Below are 12,441 nucleotides of genomic sequence, written 5' to 3'. Positions count from 1 at the left end.
TTATTTTTCTGTAAAGACAAAGGTGTATTTTAGCCATTCAGAGTGTTTCTGAACAGTAAGCATACAGTGGATGTTACACCATGTTGGATGGAGAGAATCAAATTACTCATTCAAAAATAAATGATTGATTAGAACCATAACACGCCTTGTGATTTATGCAGGATAAAATCGTAAACTGAATACACCCCTTTTCATTCAAATCAAAAAGGTACTGGGGTATTCTTGTGAACAATCTTTTCGGGGTACACCCTGGACAGGTCGCCAGTCCATCGCAGAGCAAACACATATAGACAGACAACCATTCACACTCACAGCCACACCTACGGTCAATTTAGAATAACCAATTAGCCTAGTCTCCATTTGCATGTCTTTGGACTGTGGGAGGAAGCCGGAGTACCCGGAGAGAACCCACACAGGCACGGGGAGAACATGCAAACTCCACACAGAAAGATCCCGCGACTGAGCTGGGACTTGAACCCGGAACCTTCTTGCTGTGAGGCGACTGATTGATCAATATGACAAAAAAATATTGTGATAATATTTTTGGCCATACTGTCCAGCCCTACTACACAGCACATGTATTTTTTCACACTTGAACAATCGAGGACACTTTTGAACAACATGTTTCCACCAATTGTCAGCCAGAGACTTAAAAAAAAACTTGTTCTTACCTGTACTGTACAACCATCATGTTCTGCTCCCCACAGTGTCTGGCACAGCGGATGTACCTCATCCAGCTGGATTTACTGGGATCATTACCATCAATAAAGTGCTGTAACGTCCCCTCTGCATCGTAGATCTGGAACACACAAATATACAGCACCAGAGTTAGTACAAGAGCAGTATACACAGGTAGAAGTGCGCTCATGACGACTGTCTGTAATCACCTGGATATCTGTAGGACATTAAGGTAAGACATATAGTGATGTTATTTCAAGAGTCTTCTTCTAATTTTAAGGGGAATTACAGTAGATGCGTTTAAATCTTGTGACTGCAACTACTGTAACAATCATTATGGATTGGATGGATGGAACAATTTGTTAAATTTGATCAACATCCATCATTTACTTTAACCCAAACTCTATTAGTTTCAATACCTGTGCACATGGTGACATCTTTAAATTCTTTGTTTTGTCAATCCAACTGTCCAAACCCTGAAGATATTTAATTTACAGTCACATCTTCACATCTGAGAAGCTAGAACCAGCAAATGTTTGACATTTTTGCTTGAGATGACAAACAATTCTTTCAGTCAACATTGCTTAATAAACTAACAGTTAACGTGTTACAACAGAAATATTTAGTTAAAAACTTAAATTTTCTCATTAAAAATACATCACATCTCATCTCTGAAGACATTTTAAGATAAACTGCTTTTAAATTATGCTTAAATCAAGTTTTATAATGATCCTAACAACAGCAACAGTGTCCTCAATCAAGTTATAAATCAAATTATGAAGCTTCAGATGTTCAACATTAATATAAAATATTTTAATTATTCTCTGTCTGAATGAGAGACCTATGCATCATGAATCAACCAGTGTGTTTTACAGGCACTTGCAGTAAACCTTGTTTTTCTACATTTTAATCTAGTAGTGTAGCAAATAAGGTAAGACATACAGTACTGTGCAAAAACTTTAGACCTATCACACTGTACCAGACAGGAAGCATCTGATTGGTCCCAGATTCACTGTGCAGCAGGATAACAAGCCAAAACATACAGCAAGAGTCATAAATAACTATCTATATGAATAACTAGGCCTAGATTTGCAGATTCCACCATTTAAAAGAATTTCCAGGTCACACAATCTATTAGGACACAGCCAGTAAATAAAACTGCAACTGGTGCAACTGTACCATCTTTTGAAGTTCAGGTTTCTTTTTATCAAGTGTAAATACAAATTAAATGCATTATTCATCCAAATGCCTACAGTTTTTACAGTTTTAACTGATGGACTCATATTAAAACGGTTGTTGATGCTGTTAAGTCATGTTTACAACTTAAATTCATTGCAGCAGTTAATGCTAATTATTTGTCTGCATTATCAGGGAGTCACTAAATCACACTGAGAACAAAGAAAACTGCAACATACTCGTTTTAATGGCGCTAACGTCGAGCTAATTAGCTAACAACGACCGAACGATCAGTACTCTAGAGTGAGCCCCATTAACTTAATACACATTTATCTGAGAGTAGAACAAAACAGCATATCGACCAACATTGAACTTTAATTATTCTAACCACACAGGGGCTCTTTAGATTACCAACGTGTAAACGACAGCTAACAAGCAGCTAGCTAACCTGTTTTCACCCGACCGTTTCACTCGGAGAGGCACCGCCATCTTGTGGTGAAACTTGAGCACGTTTTTAAGCAGTAATGTTGTATCACGGAGCAGTACGGACACGCCGAATATAATTTAACAGCTAATTAGTTCGAGTATTACAACTACTTTCGGGTTGGAGGCTAAATAAAGTACGTCTAAACGAGTAAATGTCCGCAACAAACTTGACCAAGAAGAGCGCGTCCAAACGACACTTCACCTGTATATCACTCCGCGCTATTCTTAATTACTACATTACCAGCTGCAGGCGATGTGCGCAGCGTTAAGTAGTTCCTTCTATCAAAAGTGACAAGTCAAAATAAATCTCAACAAAAGAAAAAATATATGTAGATCTACACTTGCATGTTTAGCAGCTGACCGTATTGTATAAATGCATTTTACCTGATTTTATGGATTATAGCTGATTATCATACAGGACTATTATACTGGAGATTGAACACTGTACTATTCTGTGCATATTAATCATGTTGTGCATATGAATCTGTCCAGGGGCAACACATGAAAAATTATCCTCTAGACAAACTACAGTTGATTTATTCTCCAGTTAATTGATTATCATTGTTCCTGTCAGATGTGTTTTTATTTATTTACATACAACAGAGAAACTGGACAAACTGAGGTAAAGAAATTGGACGTGACATTGGAAAATGTAATTTAAAAAAAATAACATTGGCAATAAATAAAACGTAATGGACTTTAAAAATGGAAATTATTATGTTATGTATGGGCAAACTGTGCAACAGTAATAATTATTCTTTAATGCATTCATTTATTTATTTATTTTATTTGCGATTGTTTTTGTGTTTTTAATGTTTGTTATCGGCTCATCTTTTCTGAGAAACATTCACATGTAATTTCATTCATATGGCTCCAGTATGTTTTCTCATTTCTTCAATGTAAAAACAGACATTGTATATAAATGCATTAGGACACATTAAAAATCTGAGAGAACAGAGGGGAGGACAGTCAGATGTTTAACTGCTGAGGAAGTGCAGTCTCCTCTTAAAGTTACAGATCTTAAATCATATGAGATTTCACTGCCATGTTAAGGATATACAGTATGTCATGACACCAGTAAGTCCACCTTAAACTGGATAAAAGTTACACAGGTGTCACTGGTCTCACTTCAGGTATAATATAATGTAACCTTCAGTTAAATAAGATTTTGTTCCAGAGTGTATTTATACCCAAAAGTTATTGATGAACTAAAACTGTAAGCACTATAGGAATATTTATGATAAAGCAAAGTCAAAATCTGTTTATTTCTAGAGATTCATCACATAATAGTGTGATAATGTTTCACTTTAAGGTTTTAAGAACGAACCTCTGCAGCTGAAAATGACGACGAGTTTTGCACTTGCAGCTCAGACAAAAAGAAATAACTCCGGTTGATTTGAAATGTTTTAAACAAGCCTCCGCGACAAATCATTATCCTCTCCTCTCCGCAGTCAGGCCTTAGCTGTGATTATTACGGAGCCTGCTGGGTGTTAAACGTTATACAAACCTGATTTACACCTGCTTAAAAGCCTCGCCGCTCCGTCTGCCAGCGCCTCGGCCGTAAAAACAAATTCTGAGGTCTAAAAATACTTTTTCAGAGGGTAGCGCATGAAACAAGCTGCAGGAACGTGAAACATAAACCAAACAAGACTCCATTTAAAGAAAGAAAGAGGAAGAGGTGTAAAGATCTGTCCCAACAACAGCTGAGGAGAGTGAAATAAAACTTTCTGTTATGATCTCCAGACTTCCTTTAGTGAGGCCATAAGTTCCTCTTATACACATGAAATATTAAAATCTAATGGTCTGATTACGATTGAATCTTCACATTCCCCTGAGAAACAATGCCTTTGATTTTAATGACCCCATGACCTCTTCTCTAGTGCCCCCTACAGGACAAGCGTGACCTTACCATAGTGTTGGTGAGGCTAAAAAGAAAAACAGTGAAATATTTGATGTTGTCTTGAACTGATGAGGTAGATTTGTCTCAGTGTGAGAGCTTATGACCTGTAGCATCAATCAGCCATGTAAACTGGACTTTTCAAAGTAAAAATAAAAATCTTTGGCATCTTCAAAACCAACTTATTAATAAAAACAATTAAAAAGTACTAAAATAAATCAACACAGATCTTAACCAGCGATCACACAACAAGTCGAACTCCCTCAGCCTCCGTCTGTGTTCATCATTAATCCATCCCTCCATCCGTCCGTGATGCGGAGTGACTGTATTGAGGAGGCGTTGAGTGTGTTTATAAGGTGATGACCTGAGCCAATAGCCGGCCTCTCTGTTGTCCATACAGCCAACAAACAATCGATGCAGTAAATGACTGCCTCATCTGTTACTCTCTGCACGTGAGCGCTCCAACGTCCGTCTGTCTGTTTCATCCTCTTAACACACATATTATGACTTTATATTGTTTATTACTCAGAGTGTTGTTTTTTCACACACTGATCTTCATCCACAGACTTTTAAATAACTTGCAATCACTGTTTTTTTTAATGGCTGCATTTGTATCGTGCTTTTATCCAAACCTGGTGTCCTCATAAACATGGCAGTGTGAACGTGTGTGTTCCCTGAATCCTGCAGCTTTCTAATGAAACTCCTCCACTCTGCTGTTGTTTAAAGCTTTTGTTACTCGCAGCCATTTGTCACTGACGTCTGTTTAAACAAATCACGGTGCGTTTAACAGCCTCCCGCGTCGCCCTGCTCCAGCTTCACTCTGCAGGGTGGGCCGTCAGCTGAAACCTCTGCAGCCCAAAACTTAACCAAAGCCAAAGTAACTCGCCTAAAGTTACTGAGTTTTAAATGTTAATGTGGCCGTGAAGTTCATCCATCATTCACCTGAACTGTGGAACACCCCACCAAGATTTATCTTATATTAGAGAGGAGGGGACATTCAAAACATATCTGTTCAATTTAGCTTTTAGAGACTTCCCCGGCTTAACTTCCTTTCTCCATTTATATTTGTCAGAGCACTTTGAGCTGCGTCCTGAGCATGAAAAGCGCTTTACAAATAAAGTTTATTATCATTATTATTATTGCATTAGTATAGAGTCTGGGCACTGACTCTAACAGTGGTCAAACCTGAGGGGTCTCCATATATGATCTACAGTCACCTGTCACCAGTGTTGGGGAGTAACTAGTTAGTATTATATAATTAAATTACAAAATAGCTGTAATTGTAATCTGTTACATTAAATGACTAATTACTAAGGAGTTAAATCTGATTATATCGTCTTCAGTATAAATCTGATCTGTGGAGCACGACGTTGATTCTGTTGCTTTGCATCTTGTGGCCGAGCAGAAACGTCGTCTGCTGGCGTCGGTGTGGACGACAGACAGGTGACAGGTGAGAGGTCTAACAACACTCACTGTCTTGATTCAGTTTCATTATTTCTGCAATCTGTATATCTTCCTCTGATTCACTTCTGAATGTGCCAACATGAAGTATGAATAAAAATCAGTTGCTGTGCTTTAAAAATTAAATGCGTAAATAAAAAACGTCAAACATAAATATCTATTTACGAGTATATATTGATCGATTTAATAATTATTTGTGAATTTGTGAATTTTGTCATGAGATTTTGTGGTTTTGATTCGTTGATAAAAACTGGGCCACGGAGCCACCTGAGCGTGACCTGCCGCTGACTGCACAGTCAAACGTCCCGGTCTCTCGGACCAGCAGCTGCTTTCTCGCCTGATGCTGTTCTGTCAAAGGCGTTTCGGCCGCCTGTGTTTATCCAATCCATCGCCACAAAATTCCATCTGCAAGACAAACGGCCAAATATAACATGTTGTTTAGTTCAACAGACAGAAAATGTTGCAAACACTGCCGGGCCGCCGGCCTCGCTTCACAGCTCCGCCTGTCATTTTTCCATCTGAGAACAACAATCATGACAAAACTGGATTTGGTTTTTTTTTTTTTTGTTACAGCTTCAGTTTCTTAAAGCTCAATAAATTCTCCTTGTTTGACCTTCAGTTTGTCTGGACTGACGAGGCTTTCAGCACCGCACTGCTTCATATTCACACTCAGACCACACATCACAAGAGCTGCTGCAGGAGGAGGAGGAGGAGGGGCCAAGAGGAGCAGGAGGAGGGGCCAGGAGGACCAGGAGGAGGAGGGGCCAGGAGGACCAGGAGGAGGAGCAGGAGGGGCCAGGAGGAGGAAGAGGAGCAGGAGGAGGGGCCAGGAGGAGGAGGAGCAGGAGGAGGGGCCAGGAGGAGGAGCAGGAGGAGGGGCCAGAAGGAGCAGGAGGAGGAGCAGCAGGAGCAGGAGGAGGGGCCAGGAGGAGCAGGAGGAGGAGCAGGAGGAGCAGGAGCAGGAGGAGCAGGAAGAGCAGGAGCAGGAGGAGGGGCCAGGAGGAGGAGGGGCCAGGAGGAGGAGGAGGAGGAGCAGGAGGAGCAGGAGCAGGGGCCAGGAGGAGGAGGAGGAGGGGCCAGGAGGAGCAGGAGGAGCAGGAGGAGGGGCCAGGAGGAGGAGGAGGAGGGGCCAGGAGGAGGAGGAGGAGCAAGAGGAGGGGCCAGGAGGAGGAGGAGGAGGGGCCAGGAGAAGTAGTTCATCATGAAACTAATCAGCAGATTCATCAATGATAAAAACGAATCGTTAGTTGCAGCTCTATCGGAGATGAACTGCTGTAGAAATGTTGAAGAGTGAAGCCGAGGCGACGCCTTCAGACGAGTGTTGACTGTCCAACAAAGACCCAGACGTTCAGTTACAATGATGTAAAACAGAAAAGCAAATATTTGGGATTTTAATCAACTGTCAGAATAGTTGACCATTCATTTTCTGTCAATAAATTCAGCTTTAATAAGAAATCAAATTCTGCTTGAGCAGAATCTGGTCACAACAATAAAAGCGGACAATAAACAATAAAGCAAACAATAAACTCTGTTCAAACCTGCTGAACTTTAGTTTAAATTCAGGTGGAAAATGTGTCATTTCTTGGTTTGAAAATAAATAAATTGATGCACAAGATGTTTTCACAGTGCAGTTAAAATATAATATAATATAAGAGGTTAAAATTAAAATTTGAACTTACTAACAAAATAGTTTTTAATAAGCTAATGTGAATGTGTTAAAGTAAGTTCAGTTCATGAGGAAGTTACAGAGAGAAAATGTGATTATTCAAGTTTTTACAGAGACTGAAGTGAAAGACGTCAGAGTGTCTTACATTTACAAGAACCAGAGGACTGGAGGTAAGAGGAGAGGATTATCTCTCTCTCTCTCTCTCTCACACACACACACACACACACACACGCACACACACAAAGTGACGGCCTGTGTGTGTTTTTAAGAGGGTGGATTACTGCTCTCTCTTTCAGTCATTGATCTCTGCTGTCATTGCTTCACTTACTGCTCTGTCACACACACACACACACACACACACACACACACACACACACACACACACACACACACACACACACACACACACACCGATTTATGTATTTGCAGTTGTTTATGTTCATTGCTGCAGCTTTCCTGCAAATGTCTCTCTTTTTTAAAATCTGTCGTTAGAAAGATGAGAAACAACCAACAGGTGCGACGTTTCTCCGCCTGAGGAGTTTCTGCTTCTCGTGTTTGTTCAGGAAATAAATATTTAGACAAAATAAAGAAGAAAACAGCAAAAATGAATCTGAATCAGATGTTTGACAAACAGCTGTTACATGAACAAACATGTAGTTCCCTTTGGTCAGAGCCTGGCTACCTGTTATCCTCTGTATGCTATGCTAAGCTAAGCTAAACTAAGCTAAGCTAAAATAAGCTGCAGCTGCTGGTGGTAGCTTCATGTTTAACACACAGACATGAGTGTACTGATCTTTACTGAAATGTGTGTGTCTGCTGAACACACACTCTTCTGACTGACGACTGTCAGAGAGCGATCTGCACAACCTCAACCAACAGCTGAGTGTGTGTGTGTGTGTGTGTGTGTGTGTGTGTGTGTGTGTGTGTGTGTGTGTGTGTCGGAAAGTGTGTCTGAAATTTACTGACACTGTTTTGACCTTTTGACCTTATTACAGAGAGTAAATCTTCTCCTTGTCTGAGCCGAGCACACGCTGAAGAGATACGCTGTGTGTGTGTGTGTGTGTGTGTGTGTGTGTGTGTGTGTGTGTGTGTGTGTGTGTGTATGTGCAGACAGGAATGTGCTTCAGTTATCAGTTAAAAACACTTAACTGCAGCTCTGAAGCGACACTGGCATGTAAATGGCTGCTTCACCATCGGAGGACGATGTGTGTGTGACGAGTGTGTGTGTGTCTGAAATGTGTTTATCACTGGGTGTGTGTCAGTAGGTCACTAATGCAGCTGTGAGTCATCATGTCCGAGGGTGTTACAACACTTTCTCACACACACACACACACACACACACACACACACACACACACACACACACACACACACACACACACACACACACACAGTGTATCTGAAGATGCTGGAAGACGATATTTGTATTTTTACATTTTAGGATTTCCATGAAAAGTCTCTTCTTCTTCTTCTTCTTCTTCTTCTTCTTCTTCAGTCCAAATCCTGTAAAACTGTTCCTGAGAGCCGATCAATGCCGCACGCTTCTGTTCTACAGCTAATCAATGAAACTCCACTAATTCTACTGTTATCTGCTCTCTTCATCGGCCTCCTCCTCCTCCTCCTTATCTTACCATGTCTCCTCCTCCTTCCCCTCTCACTGCCTCCTCCTCTTCATCTCCTCCTTCCTCTTCCTGATGTAACCGTGCTTCATCCTTGTCCTGCAGGTGAACTGATCACGTGATTCTTCTCGTGGTCGTCCGTCTGGATGTTAGATCCTCTGTAGCCACAGGCTGCGTTCGGTTAAATAAAACCAGAATGAAGCCCGTCTGTGACGTGCTGGTGTTCACTCCTCCAGCTCTCTCCGTTTTCTTTAACACAGCCTGACGTTGAGGGCTGACATTTTTCAGCAGTAAGCCTCATAAAGCGTGCCGCCATCACTGCCATCAACGCCGCTGCCGCCGCCGTCATGCCCAAGAGCAACAGTCTGGGCCTCCACACGGAGCATCTGAGACGGCGCTGTCAGCCCACTCATAAATCAGAGGGGTAATAATCGTTCGGAGAAACAGATAATATTTGGATAACCGACCCCGATTCACCTCAACGTCGACAGCGGGGAGTTCAGTCTGCTGCTTTCTCACACAACGAGGACCAGGGAGGACGCCACCACCACCACCACCCGCCCTCCCCTCCAGACGGAGGTACCACCACCCACAGGACCGCAGCAACACCACCAAACTGAGCAACCACCCACAATCCATCTGGTTCACCTGTCCTCCCGCCACACGGTTCAACCTCCGTTGGTCTCCAACCATCAGCCCATCACCATCCGCCCGACCCAGCGACCGCCGTCGTATCTCGCCCACCACCTTTAGCGCTGACTGAAGTTTTACTCGTGACATTGATCCGAGGTCGAGGCTGAAAGTCGTGATCAATGAACGTCTTTAAAACGCAAACCATGTGTTTTGTTTTTTTGTCTTGATTTGGTTTTTACACTTTGCGTCCTTCATCTTTCGTACATCGTCTTCTCCGCTGCTCGTATTCCCTCTTTCATCTTTCCCTCTCCCAGGAAATACATCATATTACGTAACACCAGCCCTCACTTAAAGAAGTGTTCACACTTTGCAAAAATGTCCTGAATTTACAAAATTTACCAAAAAATACTTTCAAAAAATAGTGTTTTTTAAAAAAATCTAGAGGTTATAAACTCAAACTGATCCTTCTCCTAGTTTTAGGACGAGGAGGATAAAGACAGGAAGTTCTTATAGAACAATGTTTGAAGAACGTGGTTAAAAAAGTGGGAGGAGCGTCAGAAAGAAGGAATGACCGTGGGCGCCGTGATGAACTTTCAAAGTCGGTGTCAAACCTGTGACACGAAGAGCACATGTAACCGTTTGTACTGAAGCTCCTACAGTCGCCAACACAGGAGAGGAAACAACCGGCGGCTCCATCGCTGTGTAAACACACACTGATCAAACACACGTTCACTCACACACACTCACACACACACACACACACACACACTCCGTGTTATTCCAACACCAAGGTGCCGATGGAAAACCCCACTCTTTGTTCTCGAACCCCTGCGGTTACCATGCCTACAGGGTGATGTCACACAGCGCGAGAAATGAACTGAGTTAACCCGACTCACCGAGTGGGTTTAACCAAACAGCGCCGGGCTGCAGGGCGGTTTTGCGGTGACCACGGTCTGACCTGAGACTCACATGACCCCCCCGGGACCTGAGCAGAGTTTACGCCTCAAAATCTACAACAGAAGACGATGGAGAGATCAGCGAGACCCGACGTCCCCGCGCCCCGAGGAGCGAACACGAACCACGCCGGGTCTGATTCACATGGGTCCACCTCGGTGCCGGGTCTGGTCCTGATACAGATCTCTGCTCTGTTCATGGTTTTGTTTGGACAAGACAAAAGATGAGAGTGACCAGGAGGCAGGCGGCCATGTTGGCTTCAAAGGTCTCACTGTGTCACATGCTCCTTCATCCTCACGGACACACACACACACACACACACACACACACACCGTCCTGCTGCCACAAACACTCCACCAAAATGTGGATTCATCCGCCACTGAAAATAGTCCCCTCAAAAAATGCAGAATTCCCTTCTGTTTGTTTGATAAAAACCAGAGAGCAGCTGTTTTAGGAACTCGCCCAGTTATTTGAAATGAATTATATTAGTGAAGTGTTTTTAAATATGTACATGTTGAGTAGGAGCCACTGGACCTGAGGCTGGAGGCGACAGACAGGGTCGACACGTCACAAAGTGCTTAGGTATGGACGAACACAGCGGGTGAAGGTGGGTGAAGGTATTGCAGGTGTGGCGACAAAAATTCAATTATAAAAAGTTTTTACATATATAGATATATAGATTATTGTTTTTAATGTTTTAAAACAAAACGATCTTCACAAAATGTTTAAAAACTCCTTGTATTGTTTTTTTTCATCGCTGTGATAAGACGATGATTCAAACTTTTATGACGTCACTGCCGGACCACATCAAACACTCGTTATCCCAGTCGGATCAAAGTGAGATCAAAGAGTCAGAAAGGACAAAGAGTCCAGACACAGAGGCTGAATCACCAAGTGGCCCACCATCGAATAAAAATAAAAATACTGAGTTCAGTCCAGACGCTTCCTACACGTTTCCCTGCTCCTCCAGTCCAATCCTGGATGTTCAGTCGTGATCATTAAAATAAGAAGTGCTCTGAGAACTTATTATCTGGCCTCTGTATTGTAACACGGTCGAATCTGGGGCGTCAACATTTTTGAGTTTTTCAAGTGGGACAAGAGTGAGAAAAGGATGGGAACCTCTTGACTAATTTTCATATCTTTGACTGTTTGTGCTCCGTGACATTACAATAATCCTGTTTGCTGCAGTCGTTACATCACTTCTTTCACCACTCAGCAGAAGCTGCCGACAGCACTTGGACTAATTTCACAATAAGAGCTTTGTCTCACTGTATCCTCCAGTCTCCAGCTCTCAAGTCTCTTCAGATAAAGTGAAAACCCATTGAACCGCTGCATCATATCGATGCGGTCATTGCGCCTCAAGCAACAGGAAACCGAAACACATAATCTGACATAAAACCATCAACGATTACGTAATAAAAGCCAGAATACAGACGTTTAAACGGCCATGAAACACTGACATCAGTCAAGAAAACATTACAGAGGCTTTACTGGACGCTGCGACCGCAGACCAGTGAAAACACAAAGTCAATGGGAAATCTGTGGGGAATAAAACAGGGATCTGCTGACGGACAGACGGACAAACACGACCGAGCAGCAACAGCCAAGTACAGACGGACGACTGTGATTCAGTTACAAGAAACAGAGAAAGAAAATAGTTTTATCTGTCTCATAATGCAAAAAGCCAAGATACCAACAGGCGCTCTGGAATTTTCTGAATCCTCATGTGTCTCATCATCATCCCACACTAACAAAATATTTAGCCTCAAACTGTGCGGCTGAAGTTTTCTCTCTGAAGTCACATGTTTGGAGCTGTTTTCTCTGACTCGGCGCTGACAGCTCGTCCTCTCTCAGATCTGTCCAGGAGGAAA

The 12,441-nt window shown here is 42.4% G+C and overlaps 1 protein-coding gene across 1 annotated transcript in view; it reads right to left on the bottom strand.

Annotated features, from left to right (window-relative positions):
• prdm6 (PR/SET domain 6) overlaps nucleotides 1-12,441 on the bottom strand; it is an 88,331-nt gene that overhangs the window by 59,466 nt on the left and 16,424 nt on the right. The window contains exon 5 of the mRNA XM_022769078.1: nucleotides 672-799. Coding sequence (XP_022624799.1) covers nucleotides 672-799 — 128 coding nt within the window. The remainder of the gene's footprint in view (nucleotides 1-671; nucleotides 800-12,441) is intronic.

The sequence above is a fragment of the Seriola dumerili genome, unplaced genomic scaffold (assembly GCF_002260705.1).
Source record: "Seriola dumerili isolate Sdu_G_001 unplaced genomic scaffold, Sdu_1.0 BDQW01002177.1, whole genome shotgun sequence".
Lineage (NCBI taxonomy): Eukaryota > Metazoa > Chordata > Actinopteri > Carangiformes > Carangidae > Seriola > Seriola dumerili.
Note: the sequence above shows the minus strand (reverse complement) of the source record. Positions and strands in the feature narration are given on the sequence as shown.